The sequence below is a fragment of the Macaca thibetana genome, chromosome 10 (assembly GCF_024542745.1).
Source record: "Macaca thibetana thibetana isolate TM-01 chromosome 10, ASM2454274v1, whole genome shotgun sequence".
NCBI classification, from domain to species: Eukaryota; Metazoa; Chordata; class Mammalia; order Primates; family Cercopithecidae; genus Macaca; species Macaca thibetana.
The window spans coordinates 77,476,961-77,498,472 of NC_065587.1; the positions used below are offsets into that span (position 1 = coordinate 77,476,961).

At 39.8% G+C, this 21,512-nt stretch overlaps 1 protein-coding gene across 2 annotated transcripts in view; it reads left to right on the plus strand.

The window, feature by feature from the left end:
- The window catches only part of PLCB1 (phospholipase C beta 1), a 741,541-nt gene that overhangs the window by 648,505 nt on the left and 71,524 nt on the right, over nucleotides 1-21,512 (plus strand). The window contains exon 32 of one of the 2 annotated variants that reach the window (XM_050807501.1): nucleotides 8,067-8,184. The exons of the other annotated variant lie outside the window; for it this stretch is intronic. Within the exon in view, the coding sequence (XP_050663458.1) occupies nucleotides 8,067-8,165 (99 nt within the window). The 3' untranslated portion in view covers nucleotides 8,166-8,184. The remainder of the gene's footprint in view (nucleotides 1-8,066; nucleotides 8,185-21,512) is intronic. 2 annotated transcript variants of the gene reach the window in all.

A 21,512-nucleotide genomic window follows, 5' to 3' on the forward strand; every position in this document is an offset into this window, starting at 1 on the left:
TATGAACGGTTCCATTACTGGGTTTTGGATGAGGAACGTGAGCCGACATTGCGGCAGATAATATTACAGGCAATTGTAACTTTCTTATGAAGAAGAAAGCATGCCAAACTTTGCCGTAGGTTACAGAGGAAAATTTACAGATGGGATGAAGCTTTTTAACTAGAAACTGATCATAGCTAAGTTTTTGCTGGCACCAAAAGTCTGTATAGGCTACATGACATCGTATTTCTTCCTGTTCTTCCATTTCTTTCACCATGTTGTTGTATATAATAATTTACTTTCTCTTCATCCACTTATTCTAACTAATGTAATAATGTGTTTCGTGTTCCCAATCTTGTTCTTAACAGGGAGGAAGCTCTTGTTTACATTGCTGTTTACTCTGGGATATTACTATTTTGAGGTATTCTGAACCTTGATCAACCCCAATCATATTGGTGTAATTTTCTAAGCCATTGGTAAACAAACAACTCTTTTGAAAGTAACAAACAGATATTTTGTAAATCTCTCAGCGAAAGAAATTTGAAAAGCCAATGGCTCAAAGTTAACAGTTTTTCAGTAGCAAAGAAGTAGTTATTCTGGCTCAATTTAGAGCAAACTACATGTGAAACCTCATTCAAAGTGTGACTTTGCTAGCGGTTTACTGAACAATGTGCATGTCATCTAGAGTTCCCAACATTTTTACCATCCTGCAACAGCAGTCATACGAGAATATGCCTCAATCAAAATCAGGCTAAAAATTTGTTTCAGTTCTGCATGTGACCCAGGACCTTCAGGCTTTCTGGTCGCTATTTGTTGGGGGACCAAATGTGGCCAGTCACATGTGAAAAGTTTATTTTAGATTGTTCCACTGTGTGACATGCACCAAGCTCTTTTCATATGGAAAGTTCATTTTTCCCCTATGAAAAAAGAGATTCAATTAGTTTATTCCTTTTGTAGGTAATTTTGAGGGCATTGGGGAAAATGGAAATAGGTGGTCCCTTCAGGCAATTTGTACAATAAAATATTTTGGCCTCGATTTGACATAAAGTGATGTACATTGCTGTACATAAGTCCCATGGAAACTTATTATGTTATAAACAACAATAGACACTCTTAGAAGGGAATACTTAGCTCCTTTCCAGGACAGTTCTGAATTCTGGAGAAACATTCAACTGCATGTTTTCTAGCAATGAGATACTTGATTCAGTCCCTGAGTGTATGTGGGTTTCAGTTTTGTTTGAGGTGTGCCTTTTTTTGAAATCCATAGTGGTAGAATTTTCAAGATGGATACAGTAAACACTGGCCAGTCTTCTGACTCGGGGAAATAATTGGTTTCCTTGGGATTTCCATACCTGGGTTTGCCAAAGTCAATAGGAAAGTGTTTATGTGTACAAGCAATGTTAGGAACAACTCAAGAACCCAACTGCCAGTGCAGAGAGAATCCATACCTTTTGTGGTCCTGCTCAACCCTGAATTGATCCATTATGAAAATGACCTTCTACCTTTTTCCTGAACACTTCAAAGATATTCATTTTAACATATGAAAGCACAGTTGGCCGGGCGTGGTGCCTCATGCCTGAAATCTCAACACTTTGGGAGGCTGAGGTGGGCGGATCACTTGAGGTCAAGAGTTCAAGACCAGCCTGGCCAACATGGGAAACTCAGTCTCTACCAAAATACAAAAATTAGCCAGGCATGGTGGTGGGCGCCAGTAGTCCCGGCTACTTGGGAGGCTGAGGCAGGAGAATCACTTGAACCCGGGAGGTGGAGGTTGTAGTAAGCCGAGATCATGCCACTGCATTCCAGCCCGGGCAACTGAGTGGGACCACCCGGTCTCAAAAAAAAAAAAAAAAAAAAAAGAAAGAAAGAGAAAAGAAAACACGGTTGATCACAAGTTGCCCTGAGTCTGTTGTGAATATGCCAGTGTTTATTGATCATTTGCAGCTCCTGACTCTTTATAAGAAGAATCATCTTTTGAGGGGAATTTTTAATGAACTGTCTCCATAACCTCATAAAACAGTCAATAAATGTGTAATTTACTTTTTCTCTGATGTTTAATTTGTCTTTGATGCTTCTTAGAACACAGGTTTTCTGTTTTAATTTAGCTCATCATCAAGAGAGAATTCCGGGAAGCTTTAGGGCATTTTAATTTATTCCCAAAGAATATTTCATCATGTAGCTACTGGCTCTTTTTTTTTTTTTTTTCCCTCCAACAAGGGAATATAGACTGATTTTCCTTATTTCTCCTCTGACATCTTTGTAACAGGGTGAGTGACTCATCACTCTGCTTGAAGTTAGTCTTGTTAGACCTACCGCTGGGCTCTGAGACAGAACCTTAAATGTGGCTGATATCTCTTGTGTTCGGGAGAGAAAAGGCAAACTTAGGGATTTCAAATAAAACATTTTTTAAAGTAATGTATTTGTGTCTCCTCTAATCTTTTGCGGCTTGACGGGGAAATGGATTCTTCCTTGCCAGCACCTATTGGATCTTCTCCCAGAAGCCAAACCGCAGAGTGGGAACTGGCTGCCTATAGCGGGGAACACTGCCTATATAGACAATGTTCCTGCTCGTTGTCAACTCTCAATTAACCACACAGTGGTTTGTTTTTGTTTGTTCTGTAGAAGAAAATTCTTTTTCATTTTTGTCAATATAAAGAATTGCCTTTTTAGGAAACAAACGTAGTTATGCCTTATTTTCTTGAGTATAAAACTTAGACATGTTTACTCTCCTTCTGGGCAATGCCAGGGCATTGGAACAATTTTAATCTCACTGGCTTCGTCAATTTCTTTTTTGAAATTTAATCCAATAGACTTTTAAACACATAAGGCATTATTATTCTATGTTATCATCATGGTTCATTTAGATATGTCTACATATTCACATATTCTTTGTGAAACGTTTTTTCTTGTATCCTCTGCCCATTTGGGATCATCATCTTGTACTTCCTCTAGAAGTTCCTTTCATGCGGTCTACTGGTGGAAAACTCTTTGGAGTTTTTATTTTTGTTTTTGTGCAAAAATGTCTTTATTTGTTTAATGTATTAATAGATGAGAATCCACATTTCCTCCATTCTGGAATGATATGTTCACTGGATATAAAATTTTGTGTTGGTGGTTATTTTCCTTTAGCACACTGAAGATAAAATTCCACTGCCCTCTAGCATCTATTGCTGTTGTTGAGAAGTTAATTGTTAGTCTTAATACAGTTCTTTTGATGATAATTTGTATTCCTCCCCACCCCCACCAATAGCATTTAGGATTTTTTTCTTATATTTTGGGCAGTTTTTCTATAATGTATCTAAATATGTGTTTGAGGTGGCTAGATGGATCCCTGTCCTCAGTTCTGCAAAAACTCTAAACTATCATGAAAGTAAATATGGCTTCTGTCATTTTTTTTCTTTGCTTCTAAGATTCCATATATATATATATTTGCATATAAAATAAAATAAACCTTTTTACTCCATCTCCTCTGTCAATGAATTGTTTTTAGTGTTTTCCATCCTTTATCTTTCCATACTGTTCTGTGGGCAACTTTTTTTCTGACCCTTTTTGTAATGCATCAATTTTTTGTTTAAACTGCTATTCTGTACATCCTCTGAGTGTTTAATTTCAGGTTTTGTATTTTATTTCCAAATGTTCTGTTTGGTTTATTTTCAAATCTATAATCTGTATGTCTTAGCTTGTTGCAGGAAAGCTTTCCTGTGAGATTCCTCACCCTGGGAAAGCCTCAGCTCTTGAGTGTAGGCTCCTCAGCCTTCAAGGCTATCAAAGGGTGAACTCAAAATTTCCATCATGAGCAAAAGCCTATCAGGGTGAAAGCAGCTTCCTTGCTTATTACCTGTCTAGGTTCAATGCCCCCTTCAGTTTGACCCTGATCATTAAGTTCTTGTAGTTCTTTGGGTCTTTAAAGATAGTTTTAATGGCCAGCCATGGTGGCTCACATCTGTAATCCCAGCACTTTGGTAGGCTAAGACAGCAGGATCACTTGAGATCAGGAGTTTGAGACCAGCCTGGCCAACATGGTAAAACCCTGACTCTATTAAAAACAACACAAAAATTAGTCAGGCATGGTTGTGTGCACCTGTAATCCCAGCTACTCTGGAGGCTGAGGTAGAAGAATTGCTTGAACCTGGGAGGTGGAGGTTGCAGTGAGCCGAGATCGTGCCACTGCACCCCAGACTGGGTGACAGAGGAAACTCAATATCAAAAAACAAAAAGCAAAACAAAAAAAAAACAAATCATATCAAATCCAGCTTCTTTTTTCAGTGGAAAGGATGGTCCAAATAACCAAATCAGCCATTATCAGAAATAGAAAGTCTCTACGTTGTGTTTCTGAAATATTTGAATTGGTTAACATCTGTATCAGTCAGGATTCAACTAGAAAAACAGAGCCAGTAAAAGATTGTGTGTGTGTGACAGTAATTGGCTTATGCAACTTTTGTGGATGGCTATCTGCCTCCTTCTCAAAGTTGTCTCCCTTTTTAATGATGGACCCTGGCAGGCAGGCAGGAAGGGAAAATTGCAAGTAGGCTTCGTGACTAGAGTAACTTGCAGAAGCTGAACCTCTTTGTCACGGAGTTGAAACACACACACACACACACACACACACACACACACACCCCTGGCCCAGGAGTCAGAAAACTAAAGGAAGACCCAATGGGCAGGGGAAGTGATTGCAGGCTCAGCCACTGCTTCCCATCAACCAGACACATAAATCAACAGATCAGCAACAATGCCTGCGTATTACACAATGACTGCTGCCTCCCTCATCAGTCCTCCAATTCTCAGAAGAATCTCCATGGGACCCACAATAACTGGAAACATACAGAAAGGGAACTCTGGGAAATATAGTTTGGCTGAGACAGTTGGCACAATAAAAAGCATCACGCTGTTATGTAAAAATCAGAAAATGTTTTATTTCAAAAATACTCCATGTCTCTTGAAAAATGAGATCCTAAGATTATAATAGAAACATGCAAAGAATTTCTAAAGCTAGGAAGAAGCTGTCCCTTAGGGCTGCATGGTACTCCCTAGGCTGTTTCATAGATTTCTATTGTCTATTGTCCCCATAAGGCAACTGAGTTTGAGATTTAAACAAAAATTAAAACTTAGATTCCCATGGATGCCGTTTATTCCTCCTCCTTTTCTTTACCGTATCAACGTTCTTTCCCCCTCCTTTGTCCATATTTTTCTTTCTTGGGGATAAGAAAATGTGGACATGTGAAGATAAATGTACTGGATAGAGGGCAGAGGCTGAGAAGAGAATCTTCCCCACCTGCTAGAATAGGGGGCTACATGTTGATGGGGTTCAGAGTCTTCGCAGCAAACAATGATTTTAACACCAGGAATAGGATGAGGTGGACTTTTATCACATTGGCTTTCATATGCCCACCTGCCATACATGAAAAGTCCACACGACCATGCATGGAAAACCTTTTGGGTTTATTTCTACTTCTACTTCTGTGTGCCTGTCATTGGGCATGATTCTTGTGAATTTTGCTAATGCTCATTAGATTTTTTTATCCTCAATGTATCTCTGTTTTTTTTAAAGCCCTGTTTTGGTATAACTAGGATAGTGAAAATTATCAAACACACACATCCCAAACACTTTAAAGCAACTAATGTAAAAGTGTAATTGATTTCCAGAAACCATTACCTGATTTAACTATGACCTTCAGTATTTTAAAGGGAAAAGATGGCCAACCTCAAACCAAGAGAAATACTGTCATCCCTTGGTATCCATGGATGGCTGGTTCCAGGACTCCCCTCAGATACCCCAGTCCACAGATGCTCAGGTCCTTTATATAACATTGTATAGTATTTGCATATAGTCTATGCATATTCTCCCATGTACTTTGTCATTTCTAGGTTATTTATAATGCCTAATACAATGTAAGTTCTATGTATATAGTGTTATACTGTATTGTTTAGGGAATAATGTCAAGAAAAAATGTCTATACATGTTCATACAGACACAACCATCCACTTATGGTTCTTCTGAATAGTGTTGATCCAAAAGTGGTTGAATCCACAGATGTGGAACCCATGGATATCAAGGGGATGACTGTATTTACCTACAGAAAATCCAAAGAGGAAATCTACTAAGTGCTCTGAAATACTTGATGAAGAAGTACTTGGAGATGAGGGAAAAGGCTATTGCATGAGGGCAAACGCAGGAACACTGGGTTGAAGAAAACACTGAAGAAAGTTTTCCTTCCAAATAGGAACGCAGTTGCCAAGGGCAGGATTACATTCTCTGTTTTCCTTGTATTATATTACATCTAAGGCCATTTTCATGCAGCAAATTCACCACTTGGAGTCCTGTTTACATATTTTCTGTCAACAGAAATCAACAGACACAAGTGTTCTGTGTTTATTATAATCATTAGTTGAGGTTAATCTTTGAATTTGTCAAGGAGGTGTTTGAATTTCCTCGAATAACATTTTCAGATTTTAAAGAGTCACACACACACATATACACAATAATACACATTTATACACACACACAAACAACTTTATACGATTGGAGAGAAGCTTAGCAGATTAACCATTTCGGCATCAAAATGGATTTTGCCCTAGCTGATTATGCTAGTATATGAAAATTGGTGTCAAAGAGAATAGCCAGCAGCATGTATGTGTGTTTGGTACATAAGAGAGAATCGAAGATACATTGTCTTCTATCTTTGGCTGAGAAAGATTTGTTTCCTTTTTCTTTGCACCTTAGGTATTATCCAGAAAAGAAAAAAGGCACTCTTAGGTTTTGCAAAATACACAATGAGCTGTTACAATTCTTAAATTTCTTACTGGGTCTGTGTTTTAGGTGGAGCCAAAAAACCTTAGGACTTGAAAAAAATATTGTAAACCAGACAAGACATCTTTATAATTGTTGAGTACCAACTGCAGTGTAATCACCTTAGTCCAAGCCTCCACCGTCGCTCCCCTGGATTTCTAAGTAGCCTTCAAACTGCTCTCCCTGCTGCCACATGTGTGCACTCAAAATCTATTCTCAACATGTCACCCAGAGGCATCCTTTTAGAACAAAAGTTAAATCAGGTCGCTCCTCGGTTGAAAACCCTTCAGTGGCTCCCAACACGCTCAGAATAAAAGCTTAAAAGTCCTATATGGTCTAACTCCACTTTTGCTGCATTTTTTCTTCCTTTCCTCCTTGATGTACTCTCTGATCAGGCCACACTGGGCTCCTTGCTAGGCCCCAACAAGACAGGCGAATTCCACCTTGAGCCATTGTATGGACTGTTTCCTCATCTCCCAAGTGTCTGTTTGGGCAACTCTCTCCTGTCTTTCAAATGTTTGTTCAAATCTGTCAGAGGCTTTCCATGACCACTTTATTAAAATTTACAACCCCCTCCACCACTGCCCCATCCCTGCCATCCTCTCTCCTGTTTCTTCTGCTGTGCTTTCTGTTTTTCATAGCATTTGTCACCTTCTCTCATTCAGTCATACCCTTCTTCCCTAAGTGTGTCCTTGAGTGCTGCCCCACCTATCAGAATGTAAGCTCTACAACAGCAGGGGCTTTGTCTGTTTCGTTCCGTGACACTCTTGAGGTCCAGACACCCAAGAACATCGCCTGCCATATAGCTGGTGTTTAATAAATATTTTTTGAATGCATGATGTATGTAGAGGGCTAACAACATTAACTCTGTATGTTAAAAAATAGTTCCGGCTCTTCGTGGGGAGAAAAGTAGTGCCCAGACCCCTTGGACTGTGTTGTTCACTGAACAAACAGCTGTCAATCATTCATCACTATCTTTTCTCAAGTTTCTTGATGGTAGTGGGATTTTGCGGAGAATATCTCAAAGGTAACAGTTGTGATCATTTTTAACAACTAATTCTTACAGAGAGTGGGGAAGGCCAAGGAGAACTCAATGCCACTTCCATTGAATGTGTGGGAGGCCAGGTGCCATCCCACACTGGGGGTGTTGGAGCAGATAAAGGCAAACAGAGGAATTAAATCTGTATTCTAGAAGGCACTCCAAGAGACGTCCCAGACAAATAATTGGAAACACCAGGTGACTTAGAAATCAATTTCATTGCCACAAAAATGACAGCCTCCCTTTTTTTCCACACAGGGGGAAGGTTCCTCCTCATTCTTGTCGGAAACTTGCCATGAGGATCCCTCTGTTTCCCCCAACTTTACTCCCCCCAACCCTCAAGCTCTCAAGTGGTGACCACCGTCCTTCCGGCCAGGTAGGACTGGATGGGAGGGGTCGCTTTTGAGAGAAGGGTGGTGTGTAGCCATCCGGTTTTCAGGCATCACGGACTTGCTCCTCTGTCCTTCATCCTCCCTTTCTCTACATTCCCATCTTTTTTTTCTGCTGAAGTTCCCAGCCACACCCATTATCCTTTCCTCATCCTTTCTGTCTTCCTCTGGTATTAATTTCTCCATTATTGTGCTCTCTCTTCCTGACATAAATCTCATTCTTCCATATTGTCTTCTTCCTCTTTCTCCTTTTTGTTTCTCTATTAGCAAATTTGGCTTCCTTTTTAATCTGGATTTTCTCTCTTGCACTCAGACTATTATTCCCACTTTGAAACAATTTTTTCCATTTCTGCTTCACACTACACTGTTTTCCCGCAGTCCTATTGTCTTACAATCCAGTGGGATCGAGTTAACTCTCAAGGAAGCTTTTTCAATCCACTCCACTCAACTTATGCCCTCCTTTTGGAAGTCCAGCAAAATTTATTTTATTCCTAGATGGTATTTAGAGTGAGTGGGGACAGCTTGTGATTTCCTGATTCTCTAGAAGCAAGAGCTCTTGGAAATATCTCACTAATAGGGATACTTGGGCCAGGAGCTCTTTGTTAGAGCAAACTTCAGCTTGAAAATCAGAGCAGACTTTAACTTACCCAAGGAAATGCGTCACGAAAACTATTATATCCCCTTCACTAAAAAGAAAACTGGCAAAAGTCATTCCAAAGAGTGTGCAATTCTTAGAGAAAAGAAGCATTCTTGTGATTTTAAAAAAAGCAAACTTTATTCTGATGTAATGAAAATAAAATTCTACAATGAGACTTATACTGTTTTTGTCTTCAAGTATTTGTAGATCTGTGAAATAATGCAGTTTAAGAATATGTGAAAGAGTTACTGAAAATAACTCTTTACTGAGAAAGAGGTATGACTTATTCCTCTTCCTTGACATCAGTTGTTGCTCTGGCTGAGAGCTTTTCAGACCTTTGTGGGTATCTCAATTACTTGGACATCCTATTAAACTGCAGACACTGATCTAGGATGTCTGAGTGGGGCCGGAAAGTCTGCCTTTCTAAGTAGCTTCCAGGGGATATAGATGCTGCCACAGTTCCAGGGAGCACATTTTAACTGGCCAGGATCTAGTACATTCCTACCTCCAGGCTTAAGCACCTGGAAGAAGCTTGAAGCCACCGTCATGGCGTTTGAATGTGTTTTAACTTTTTGACTCAATCACAAGCCTGGGCCTTTGATTTTTTTTTTTTTTTTTTTTTTTTTTTTAATTTTCTACTGCCTGTAACACTAGAAAGAGAGACACAGGGAATGCCGTGTCAGAACAAAGTCACAACACGGCTGTGGATTCAGTTCATGTCCTCTCAACAGTGATCATTTTGTTTCTGTGTGACCTTGTGATGAAGGCCATATTGGAAGGTGGGTAGAGGACAGACATGTAATACCAATTTCTGGCTTCTACAAGAAGGCATCGGGGAGACCTTGACAATGTCTTCTTCATTCGGATATAAATGTTAAGACTATCTTTTAAATCATCAGTGATGAGCATCATTCGATTTTTTGTTGTTGTTACACTTGTTACACCCTGGTAGTTTTGTGGGGGGGTTTTGTTTGTTTGTTTGTTTTTTGTTTTTTGAGGCATTGTTTTGCTCTCGTCACCCAGGCTGGAGTGGAATGGCATGATCTCAGCTCACCACAACCTCGGCCTCCCAGGTTCGAGTGACTCTCCTGCCTCAGCCTCCTGAGTAGCTGGGATGACAGGCTCCTGCCACTACGCCCAGCTAATTTTGTATTTTTAGTAGAAATGGGGTTTCTCCATATTGGTCAGGCTGGCCTCTAACTCCCGACCTCAAGTGATCCACCTGCCTCAGGCTCCCAAAGTGCTGGGATTACATGTGTGAGCCACAGTGCCTGGCCTGCCCTGGTAGTTTTTAAAGCTGTTGTGAACCACCTAATACCACAGATAGAATATCATATTTTCTCAGGGGATGCAAATGACAGTGGGTGGAGGACCTAAGAACACATGAATTGGGTTTTATTTTTCAAAACAAATGTAATAGAGACAAAAAAGCTGCATTTGTGTTGCTGTGCTTTCTCAGGCTTGCAATAGTCTGTTCACAACTTGTATTCCCTTTAGAATGTCAACTGAGATGCCCACTGGGGAAAAATATTTATTTTAAAAAACAGACAAATATCACCACAATACCTAGACTTCAAAAATTTAATCATACGGTGAGTTTGTTTGGTTCCTTTAGCTTTCCACATATAAAAGATGACATAAAAATAAATATTTCACACTTTTCTTGTCAAAATAGGTCTCATTGCTAAAGCAGAAAAAGAAAATCCCATTATAGTATTTTATATTTGAAAAAAGAACAAAATGTTCTTTTTAATAGTGTATGGAAAGTAGATTTTTGTACTAATTTTAATATTTCCCCGAATGTTTTTTACATTCTTGTTCTTTCCTTAAACATCTTCATTCATACACTACAGCTGAAAACAAAATGATGAATAAAAAGTAATAGTACATAAGGCTGGGCATGGTGGCTCATGCCTGTAATCTCAGCACTTTGGGAAGCCGAGGTGGGTGGATCACCTGAGGTCAGGAGTTCGAGACCAGCCTGACCAAAATGGTGAAACCCCATCTCTACTAAAAATACAAAAAATTAGCCAGGTGTGGTGCCAGGTACCTGTAATCCCAGCTACTCAGGAGGCTGAGGCTGAGGCTGAGGTGGGGCAGGAGAAGCCCTTGAACCCAGAAGGCAGATGTTGCATTGAGCCAAGGTCGCACCATTGCACTCCAGCCTGGGCAATAAGAGGAAAACTCCGTCTCAAAAAAAAAAAATAAATAAAAGGAATAGTACATAAAGCTATAACGCTACCACGTATTTGCCAAAAAATAATGTTTTCTATTATGATAGAAGATTGACCCCAAGAGTAGTCATCACATAAATAGTTGGAATTTTACGTTTTTTAAATTTGTGAGTGCAAATCTTCATTGGTGAAAAAATATATTCCTTGTTATCAGCTTGACGTTAATCGGTGAAGCTAAGTAGGTGAGTTATACTTTTAACTGTGGTAACCCATTTTTAAAATAGCCACAAATCACTATAGAGCAAGATATAAAATAAACAAAAGAGATGTTTGCTCATTTTATGTATATTAGGTCTTTAGATAAAGAGCTGTAGAATGACCAATTTCTAAAAACACCAGTGAAACATTGGAAAATTATAAATATATGCCAAGTAATTATTAATGCCTGCTTTATTCTAGAATATGCCAATTTCAATAGAAAGCACAAAAGAACAGAAAATACAATTCCTACATGCTTTAAAATAATAAAGGTCAGTTTAAGGCCATAGAAAGGCATTAAGATATTTTTCTGACACACAATAATAAAAACAAAAATTAGCATTTATGGAGCACTTACTGCATCATCAAGCACTTTTAAAGCATATGACATGTGTTATCTCCTTCTACTTGCCATTGTACACTTGGAGAAACTAAAGTTCAAAAAGGTTAATGAACTTTACTAAGGTCAGACAAGAAGTACCAGACCTTGGACACACTATGTGTCTTTCAGCTTTTTAAGTGAATGTCTGAAGCTAAGATTTTATGATCTAGATGTCAGAGTAGGTGACTTCTCTTTCTCACGTTGACATGGATAAACAAGCAATAAGGGTACACCACCTATGCCTCAATATACTTACCTGTAAAATGGAAAGACGATGAGCCTCTTTGTTAAGGAAGCATATCTCTTTGAGTGGCTAGAAGGGATACTCGCCACACATGTATACCAAACGCTGTTTCATTTGCTGGTGGCATAGCCCAGCCTCCACAAGGTCATGGCTACAATTTGCCAGAGATTTCACCCCCAAACTGATCACAACAGCACAAGGCATTAAACATCACAGGCAGCACGTTCACATTGCTCAGAGTCACTTGTTTTTAACAAACGTCTGGGAGAAGAACATCTCTGAGGACTAGATTTTAGAAAACTTCCAGCCCTGTGAAAACAGGACTCACCTCTAGGAAACTACAATTAGTCACAGTTTCTATCACTGAGAGGCGGGCAGCTGTTTTCTGTGTTCATCGCATCTGCTGGGGAAGCAATGCCAAGCAGAGGGAAAGGGAGACACCTGAGGCACAGTGTGGCCTGTACAGTTTGGTTAAGAGAATTTTGGATCAACCTTCCCTGTCTATGGCTGCTGAAAACTCACAGTTCCCCTCTCTAAAGCGGTGGGATCGAGGAAGGGCTCACCCACTCTCACCTCCCTCCAACCTTGGCTTTCCTCCTTCCTCTCTTCTCCTCTACTTGCAAGCCATTCAGCTTATACATGTCAATGCTCTTTCAACAACAGACTCAGGTGGATTTGCTTCCCTTGAGATCTTCTTTCTCTCTCTCCTCTCCCCATTCCTCCTGTTAGGTCTGTCTCTTGCCCCAGCCTTAGAACAGAATCTTTGTTAACGAACCCTTCTTCTGTACTACACAAGAGAGGAGTTAGAGACACACTGGGCTTTTCTACGCGTCTGCTTTCATTTGTTAAGCAATTGTTTTTTATTTGGATTTCATTTATTCATTATAATATTTATGAGGCTGTACTACTTACCCTGAGGATGCTAGGAATTCTAAAGGAACATCTTGGTAGAGAAATATCTCCTTTTAGATTGTATTTTAAGTTTCAGTCATAGCACAGAAAGGGGCTTCTTTGGGACCTGTGACAGATGACCCTCTTCTTTTCCTCTGCAGTTAGATTCAGGGCGACTGCTTTGGGCTAAATTATGAAAGATTTAAGCAGGAAATAAAGAGATTTTTCTGAAAGTAAAAAATATCTAAATACCCAAATAGATTCCTGAGGGATGTTGTGTTTCTTTGAAGATCTTTAAATGTGGAGACAAAGAAGGCGTCTACCAGCAGAGGGTTGAATATGACTGAGTGACCTTTTTATGATCTCCTTTGAATCCGTGAAGGATGCGATTAATTAAAGTCAGAAGTTTGTCACTAAAATAATAGTTATGAGATCCAGAGAATTCAAGGTGTTGGAGGACTCATTAAGTAGGTGCATAAATATCATGCTGAAAGATTTAATGAGACCATAGGGTCACTTATAGAAAAATGGTGCAGAGATGGCCTAGAAAAAATAAATTAGAATCGATATTGCGCTTCCGAATTAACAGCTATAGATTGCTATATTAACACCTGAGACAGAAATTCTATAATTATATCTTGATGATGAATATTGATGTTCTTGTCATGGGAAAAATGAAAATTGCTCACATTTAGTGTTTTACTTATCAATAATAAAATAAATTTATATGTGTGTGCTTATTTCTGTGACACCTGGGAACCGTAAATGCTTTAAGTAGCTACAATTAAGTGAATAGTGTTTTTCTTTTTTCCTTTTAATTCAACCAATAGTTATTGAATGCCTACTACACAGAAGGCACTGGGCTAGGTGCTGGGAAAAAACACAGATGCACCCCTTTCCATGCTTCAAGTAGATTATAGTATAGTGCTATCCAATAGAATTTTCTGCACTGATGGAAATTTTCCATGTCTTAGTGTCCAGTGCAGTAGCAACTAGCCACAAGTAGTTATTAACCGTTTGAAATGTGGCTGATGCAACTAAGGTGTTGAATTTTTAATTGTATTTTAACTGTTTATATTTAAATGTGAATATAAACAGCCACATGCTTAATCTTAATTTATAATGTGTAATCCGCTTTTGTGTCAAAAAGGATTGCATTGGGACAAAAGACTATGTTCATCATTATAACAGAGCTATTTACATGGGAGGAAAGGCTGACACATAATTGAGGAAACCAAGGAAGGCTTCACAGAGGTGGCAGTCATTGAGCTGAGACCTAGAGGAGCAGATAGGAAGGACTTCCTCATTACAACATGAAAAAGCCTGAGATGGGAGTATCATGTTACTCTTGTGGAACTATGTGTAATTTCATCATTTACATGTTATGTTACTCTGCTCAGCTTCCATAGCAAAATATCACAGACTGGGTGGCTTCAGCAACAGAAATTTTATTTTTTCACAATTCTGGAGTCTGGAAGTCTAAGATCAAGGTGCCCGTGAGATTCATTTCTGGGGAGGCTTCTCCTCTGGGTTTGCAGACAGTGGCTTTTTGCCATGTCCTCAGATGGCCTTTCTAAGCACATGCACAGAAAGAGAGAGAGCGCATGCACGCGCTGGCACTTCTTCCTTTTCTTGTAAGGACACCAGCCCCATCAGATCAGGGACCCACTCATATGAGCTCATTTAACTTTAATTACTTCATTAAAGATTCTATCTCCAAATATAGTCACATTAAGGGTTAGGTCTTTGATATATGAATTTGGGAGAGACACAATTCAGTCCATAAAGGAAGTATATCTCTCACACATAGCTCACACAAATTCTGTAGAAAACTATCATCTATTTACCTAGCATCTGGTGATTTTAATCACTGCTTTTGATTTGCATAGTGTTAGATAACATAGGGTTCTAGAATATTAACAAGTATAAAAAATACCTAAACCAAAGTATCCACCTCACAGAACTCGAATGTAATTAAACATTGCTTAAGCAAATATTAATTTTCCTTTATTCTTTGAGGACAAACCAGTGGTGAGCTGGAGCTTACTATCTAAGTTCATAACAGTTCATTTTCAAATTTTTCAAGGATTTTGTGACCTGATTATTAAACACAACCATTACTACAAATTAAATTATATAAACTTTCAATGAAATAAATTTATTCAAAACAAACGTAACAAATACTCATAACTCATCGTTTACCAATTTTTTCCTAGAGCTTTGTCGAACCACTTTTAAAAATTTTTTTTAAGACAGAGTCTCACTGTGTTGCCCAGGCTGGAGTGCAGTGATGCGATCATGGCTCACTGCAGCCTCAATTTCCCAAGGTCAGTTCAATCGATCCTCCCTCATCAGCTTCCCAAGTAGCTGAGAATACGGGCTTGCCACCACACTTGGCTGATTTTTTTATTTTTAGTGTTGTAGAGGTGGAGTTTTGCCATGTTGCCCAGGCTGATCTTAAACTCCTGAGCTCAAAGTGATCGTCCTGCCTCAGCCTCCCAAAGTGCTCTGATTACAGGCATGAGCCACGGTGCCCGGCTCACTTACAAATAATTTAATACTTCTCACTATCGCCTGTGCTCTTGAGGTACTTTGCATCTTTACGTCTACTACGCACCATCGGTAGTGGTGGCTCTGACAGTCTGCTACTGTACACCTCCTCTCAACTCCTTATTCAAGGTCACCACTTTGGTAGTTTGCGACTGGCTCTGGGCAAGTATTTACACTATTGAAAATCAACCATCTCTAAAACTTCCTCCTCCCAACTTGTTACTCAAGGTCACCATTTTGGTAGTTTGCGACTGGCTCTGGGCAGTATTTACACCATTGAAAATCAACAATCTCTAAAACTGGGCCCTTTCGTTTTCTAGTAGAGCCACATATTAATCATTTACCAGCACACCGCTGGCACAAACCTTACCCTCTTTCATGGTACAGGGTTTTCCCAGTATTTATCTGGACTTCCTGTTGCAGCTTTCCATGGCTGAAACATTATTACCCATCCTTTACAAACAAAATGAAACTTTTTACTGAAATAAATTACCTTTTTTTAAAGGTTTTTTCTGTTTCCTACACTAGACAGAGCCTATACTGCTCTGTTGATCCATGAACTTTCAGGCCCTCAGCATAAAATGTTTTAAGGACAACAGAAAAGTCCCCTAAAACTTAAACCTAGCAATGACAACATTTTTCTAGCCCCCTCGGCAAGGTCTTCTACTTTCAAATTGCCTCAGCTGTAACGTAACATACCTCCCGCTGCTAGTACTAGCTCACAGCTAATACTAAGCGTAACACTTGACTCCATTTTATAGGGGCCACTTTTTTTCCTCTAAAAGTTTTATGTAGCAGTGAGTGAAATAGAATAGATGCTGGGGTAAACAGCAGTTTCCAGATTAAATGTTATTTTCTGTAGGAAACATTTCTCTCCAGTGTTGCCCCTTCACACCATCCCCAAACAAGTAAAAAATTGCTCAGACTTTGAAAATGTAATACCATCTGGCAGAACTCACATTTGACCTTTTATTAAACCTACAATTATGTCACACCGGTGAGATCTAAAATTCAAGGCTCTGGAAGTTAAAGCAATGTGTCCAAGGTTACATGGAAAATACTTGAGAGCACACAGTTTCCTGCCTGGCCTTTCACTTCAGTTGTACACCGTAGTACGTGTGTTTTCTGATTAGAGTTTTTTTCAGTTATGATTTCCTTTACCATCATAACATTTTGGGAGGCTGGTATGAGGGTGAGTATAGAAGAAGGAATTCAAGCAGAAAAGGTTAAGTGATTTACAGTTTTCACCCTTTCTCCAAGTGAAATTTATGTGCCTCCAAATTTAAGAATCATGAATTTAGATTGAATAAGAATGGATAAAATCCATTAACGGTCAATTTAGATTGTGTAAGAATGGATAAAATCCTTGGCATATCTAAAGAATAGAAAAGGGATCCCAGGAGGTAGTTCTGGATAACTTTTAACTTGAAAACGTCTGGTAGAGGCTGGGCATAGTGGCTCATGCCTATAATCCCAGCACTTTGTGAGGGCAAGTCAGGCAGATGGCTTGAGCCCAGGAGTTTGAGACCAGCCTGGGCAACATGGCGAAACCCCATCTCTACAAAAAATACAAAAATTAGCTAGGTGTGGTGGTGCATGCTTGTAGTCCCAGCTACTTGGGAGACTGAGATATGGGAGGATTGCATGAGCCTGGGAGGTCAAGGCTGCAGTGAGCCAAGATCGCACTACTGCACTTTGGCCTGGACAACAGAGTGAGACCCTGTCTCAAAAACAAATAAATAAATAGTCTGGAAGAATAGAAAAAGCAAATGAGAAACAAAAAAGGGACCACCTATGAGGTAGGAGGAAAACCAGGAGGGTCAAAGAAGCCCAGAGGAAAAGCAGTGCATGAGTATGAAGGGCATGATCCCCAGTGTCTAAAGCCGGTGAATGCTACAAAAGAGTCTACTTTGGTTTTAGCATCCAGGAGGTCATTATTGGCCTAGGTGTTAGTGAGGAATCAGTTGAAAGGTGGGGAAGGGAACCAGGTAAGAGTGGATTAAACAGGAGACCTGGAACAGGAGACAGCCTATCTAACACCCATTTGGAAGTATACACTCGAAGGGAAGCAGGGATCTGGACTAGTAATGGAGGAAATAGGAGGGAAAATCCATTTGAGAAGAGATTAATGAGTCCTTCTAATTCATGGTTCGGTCTAGTTGTCATGAAACACTAAATCAAACGAAAGAGTTGCTTGTATAGCCCTGTGTACTTCCATCGGCAGATTTTATATTGGGTTGTACAGATCAACCCCATTGCCAAGGAAGAACAGGAAAAAGATTTCACCTACATTAATGGTTGGCAGAGTTGTATTTCCCTCTGATAAACGAATATTCAATGGAGGAACAATATCTTAATAAGTGTACAGCATATGTTATTCAGAACAATAACAATAAAGGATTTCTGTAGACCTTGTTTAAATGTTAGGTTGTTTTCTTTTGCTGTTGAACACATGAACCGGCAGTACTTACACAACTTACACCATGATCTTCAGAACCGATACAGAAAGCCACAGGCCTGCATGGCTGCTACACTGAAGTGTCTACAGACGAAGAGGCTTCACATGTGCCTTTCTGTAATTAGTATTTACTCAGCCTCCTATAGCAGGGAAAATATTTTGCACATAATAAACTCATATATTTCCTTACACCTTAAGGGGTAATGTACTTAAGCACATTCTGCTGTAGGATTTTTACTAGCAAGATTGAGTCACAGCTCCAGGAAAGGAAAGAATGGGACTCCCTAGAAGAGAAGATCCTCATTAGCAGGTGGGAAATTTTGTAAAACAGGGATTACAAGAGAGGAAGGTATTTTTTTTTTTCCAAATTCCTTTAGCTTCTTCTAACACAGAAGCCAGGTCTGGGGGGCTAGAGCCTTGCTAGCTATGTACCCAAAGATGACATAACTCAGGATAAGACATAGACAAAGAGGAAAGCCTGCCCCCCTCTCCCCTAGGCCTTGGAATTGTTAGAAGAAGAAGGTGAGAGAGAGAGTAGAGCAGGAAATGAGACTTTGTATGTGCCTCTCTGACTTCTACCCTCCAGGCAAAAATCTGGAAGATTCTGGAGCAGGCTCATGACTCCTCATATCTTGCGTGTCTTAGAATGGACAGGAAAGCGCTTGCTTGCTCCGGTGATTGGAAATGGTGATGTAAGCAGGGGCTGGTGTGAGCGGGGGCTGGTGAAAGCTGGGGACAAAACAAAGATGCCTCCTCTGGTGATGACTTCATAGCTGAAGTCAGCTGGACTCAAGTAATGAGTGGACTTTGCCAGACTCTACCAGGGCATCTCGCCCCAAATGGCCAGCAGTCTTTCATCCATGGAGCAATCTAGACCAACCATTTCACAGCACAGACCTGTGAGGATGCAGAGAGCAGCTTGGCAGGTGTAAGCCTGTGCCTTTCTCCCTCTTAGAAGACACACTGAGTTCCTGAATAGATTTACCCACCGTTTTGGGGAGCTGAAAATGGGAAGGACAACTTTACAAGCTTCAACTTTACCCAAAGGGACTGACTCATGCAAAAAACGTGTAAAACCAATCCTGTGGGGAGTGAAATGTTGAAGAAACCATAAGGAAATTGTCTATTTCCTTTAACAGTTGGAAAGGCTAGGGCAGCTTCCCTTCCTGTCATGGGAAGTGTGGCTCCTACGCCCTCTGGGAGAGTGGTTTGAGAAGTGTTTCCGCTGTGACTTAAATTATAGCCATTTCCCGAGCAGGCAGCCCAGGGACTGTGGTAGGCAGTGCCAGCTACTCGGAGTCAATTGAAAGGGAATTGGTCGCCTGGGAGGTTTCTAACCTGATTTCAGGTTTCCTGGACACCATGTCCTCTCCTGACCCAACACCTGCTGTGACAGATAGATGTTTGTAATGAGGTGAATAACAAGCAGTCTCATGAACATTAGGTCACACGGAACAAAAGGCACACTGGCTTAGGTGGAGCCTGCATTTTCCTGTTTTCTCTAATACATTTCTCTAGCAAATCTACTCATGGAAAGCTTTGGCAAGATTTTTAGGCAAAGCCTTTAAACTCACATTTTTTAGAGGAAAAAAAATGTTTGCTATTTCATGGCTGAAAGAGAGACTCAATTCTGCTGTTACATTCAGAAAGCTGTTTTTTTTAAAAACAAAATGTCTGTTTCATACGTAAAATCTCAGAATATCTTACTAAGACCAGCTCTAAAGTAAACTATTTCACCACACACAAAGAAAACGCAACCATCATAATAAAGGGGGCAGAAGGAAACATTGGGGGGTGATGGGTTCGTTATAAAAATGAATGAGGACCATGCACGGTGGCTCACGCATATAATCCCAGCACTTTGGGAGCCCGAAGTGGGAGGATCGCTTGAGCCAAGGAAATCGAAAACAGCCTGGGCAACATAGTGAGACCCTATCTCTACAAAAAAATTTTAAAAATTAGTTGGGCATGGTAGCACATGCCTGTAGTCCCAGCTACTGAGGAGGCTGAGGCGGGAGGATCACTTGAGCCCAGAAATTCCAGGCTGCAGTGAATTATGATCACACCACTGCACAGCCAGGGCAACAGAGCAAGATTATGTTTTAAATAAATAAATATTAATGAATAAAATCAAATATTCCTAATAGACAAACTAGTTTTTGACATCTCTGGTGGTATTTCAATTGATTTCTCCTGTAGAGGAATTAATAGGTGAATGCCTGCCCCAGCAAGGGTCCAGTATGAACAAAGCTTTCTATGTGATTTGTAGGTTTTTCCTCTGCCCTGATGTGACTACCAGAAGTGGGGCTCAGCTGGGAGTTTTAGAAATGATTTATTCTTTTTATTTAAATTCTATGCCTAATTATATTCTTAGATGTATTAGTCAGAGCTTTATCATGATCAGTCTTATTTCTACAGTCCCTCAGTATTTAAATCTTATTAGCAAGATTAAATGTGAAAAAGATATTGTGTGAGATTTTACAAGAGCCCAAGATGAAGAGTAGAGATGTGTGTGGTGTTCATCGATGGCATTATGCTTCTGTCCTTGTTCTGACAGGATTCTGGCCTTTTGGAACATTCTATCTAAGGGTTGAAGCTAATTTAGTTGAGAAATCTAAAGATTGCATTTCGAGAATGATTTTAACACCTAGATTTCCAATCTTGAAATTACAATAGTCACTCACTTATCAAAGAGTACAGTAGAAAATAGGTCTTTCCTTTTAACATCTTTTCTCTCTTAAAATTGGAGGACAGGGATTTATAAGTAGTGTTCCGTCTATCCATCCATCCATCCATTCATCCATCCATCCATCCATCCATTCTTCCATCCACCTATCCACCTATGGTATGTACTTGTGTGTGTGTGTGTGCGCGCGTGTGCGCAAACATATTTAAAAAGCAGGTTTACTCATTGCTTTTGGTATGGTTCTCTAAACTAAAGAAGCTTATGTTGGTATTTTTATTGTCCATGAAATTATATTATGAAACAATAACAGGTAGGAAGGATGGGTGCCCATAAATATCCTCTTACTCTCTTTGCATTTTGTATCATATGTACTACTAATCTCTTACATTTGTTAATCTATTGCTATGGTTTTTACATAAGTTGGACTGACACCTTCATTTAGCAGATGTGGAAAGAGGCCCAAAGAGGTCCACTTACAGGCAGGAATAGGGACAGGCCAGAAATCTAGTCTCCAGTCTTTTTCCTTTTCTTAGCAAACAGATTCCCCAATGAGCAGACTTGATTGTGTCTTGCTGCACAGCAATCCACACTAACTATACAGGTGTAATGTCCATTATTTAAAAAACCCAGTCCCCTTTGATTTCAGATCATGTGCTTCCCTTCTCTACTGTGCAAATGTCAGGTAAACGGGTAATTGCTGCACTGCTTCATTGTTTGTTCCAGTCTTCTTTTCTCTGTGTTCCTTCCTTTATTCATTTTCAGCTGTTATGAATTTATACACAATTAAAGGGGGAGGGAGGCATATTAATTGAAAAATTGATGACATAACCTTGAGAGCTTTGCTTTAATTACCTCCAGTGTTCAGGAATGACAGTTCTTCAGATTTATCTTCTCTTCCTTAATAGAGGATTTTTCCACTGGACTGACTTCTGGCGATATCTGGTGTTCAGACTGTAGTGCCATGCTGTGCTATTTTTATTACTCACACAAAAGTGAACTAACTGATGGGCCATGGGCAAGTTAAACTTCTAATCA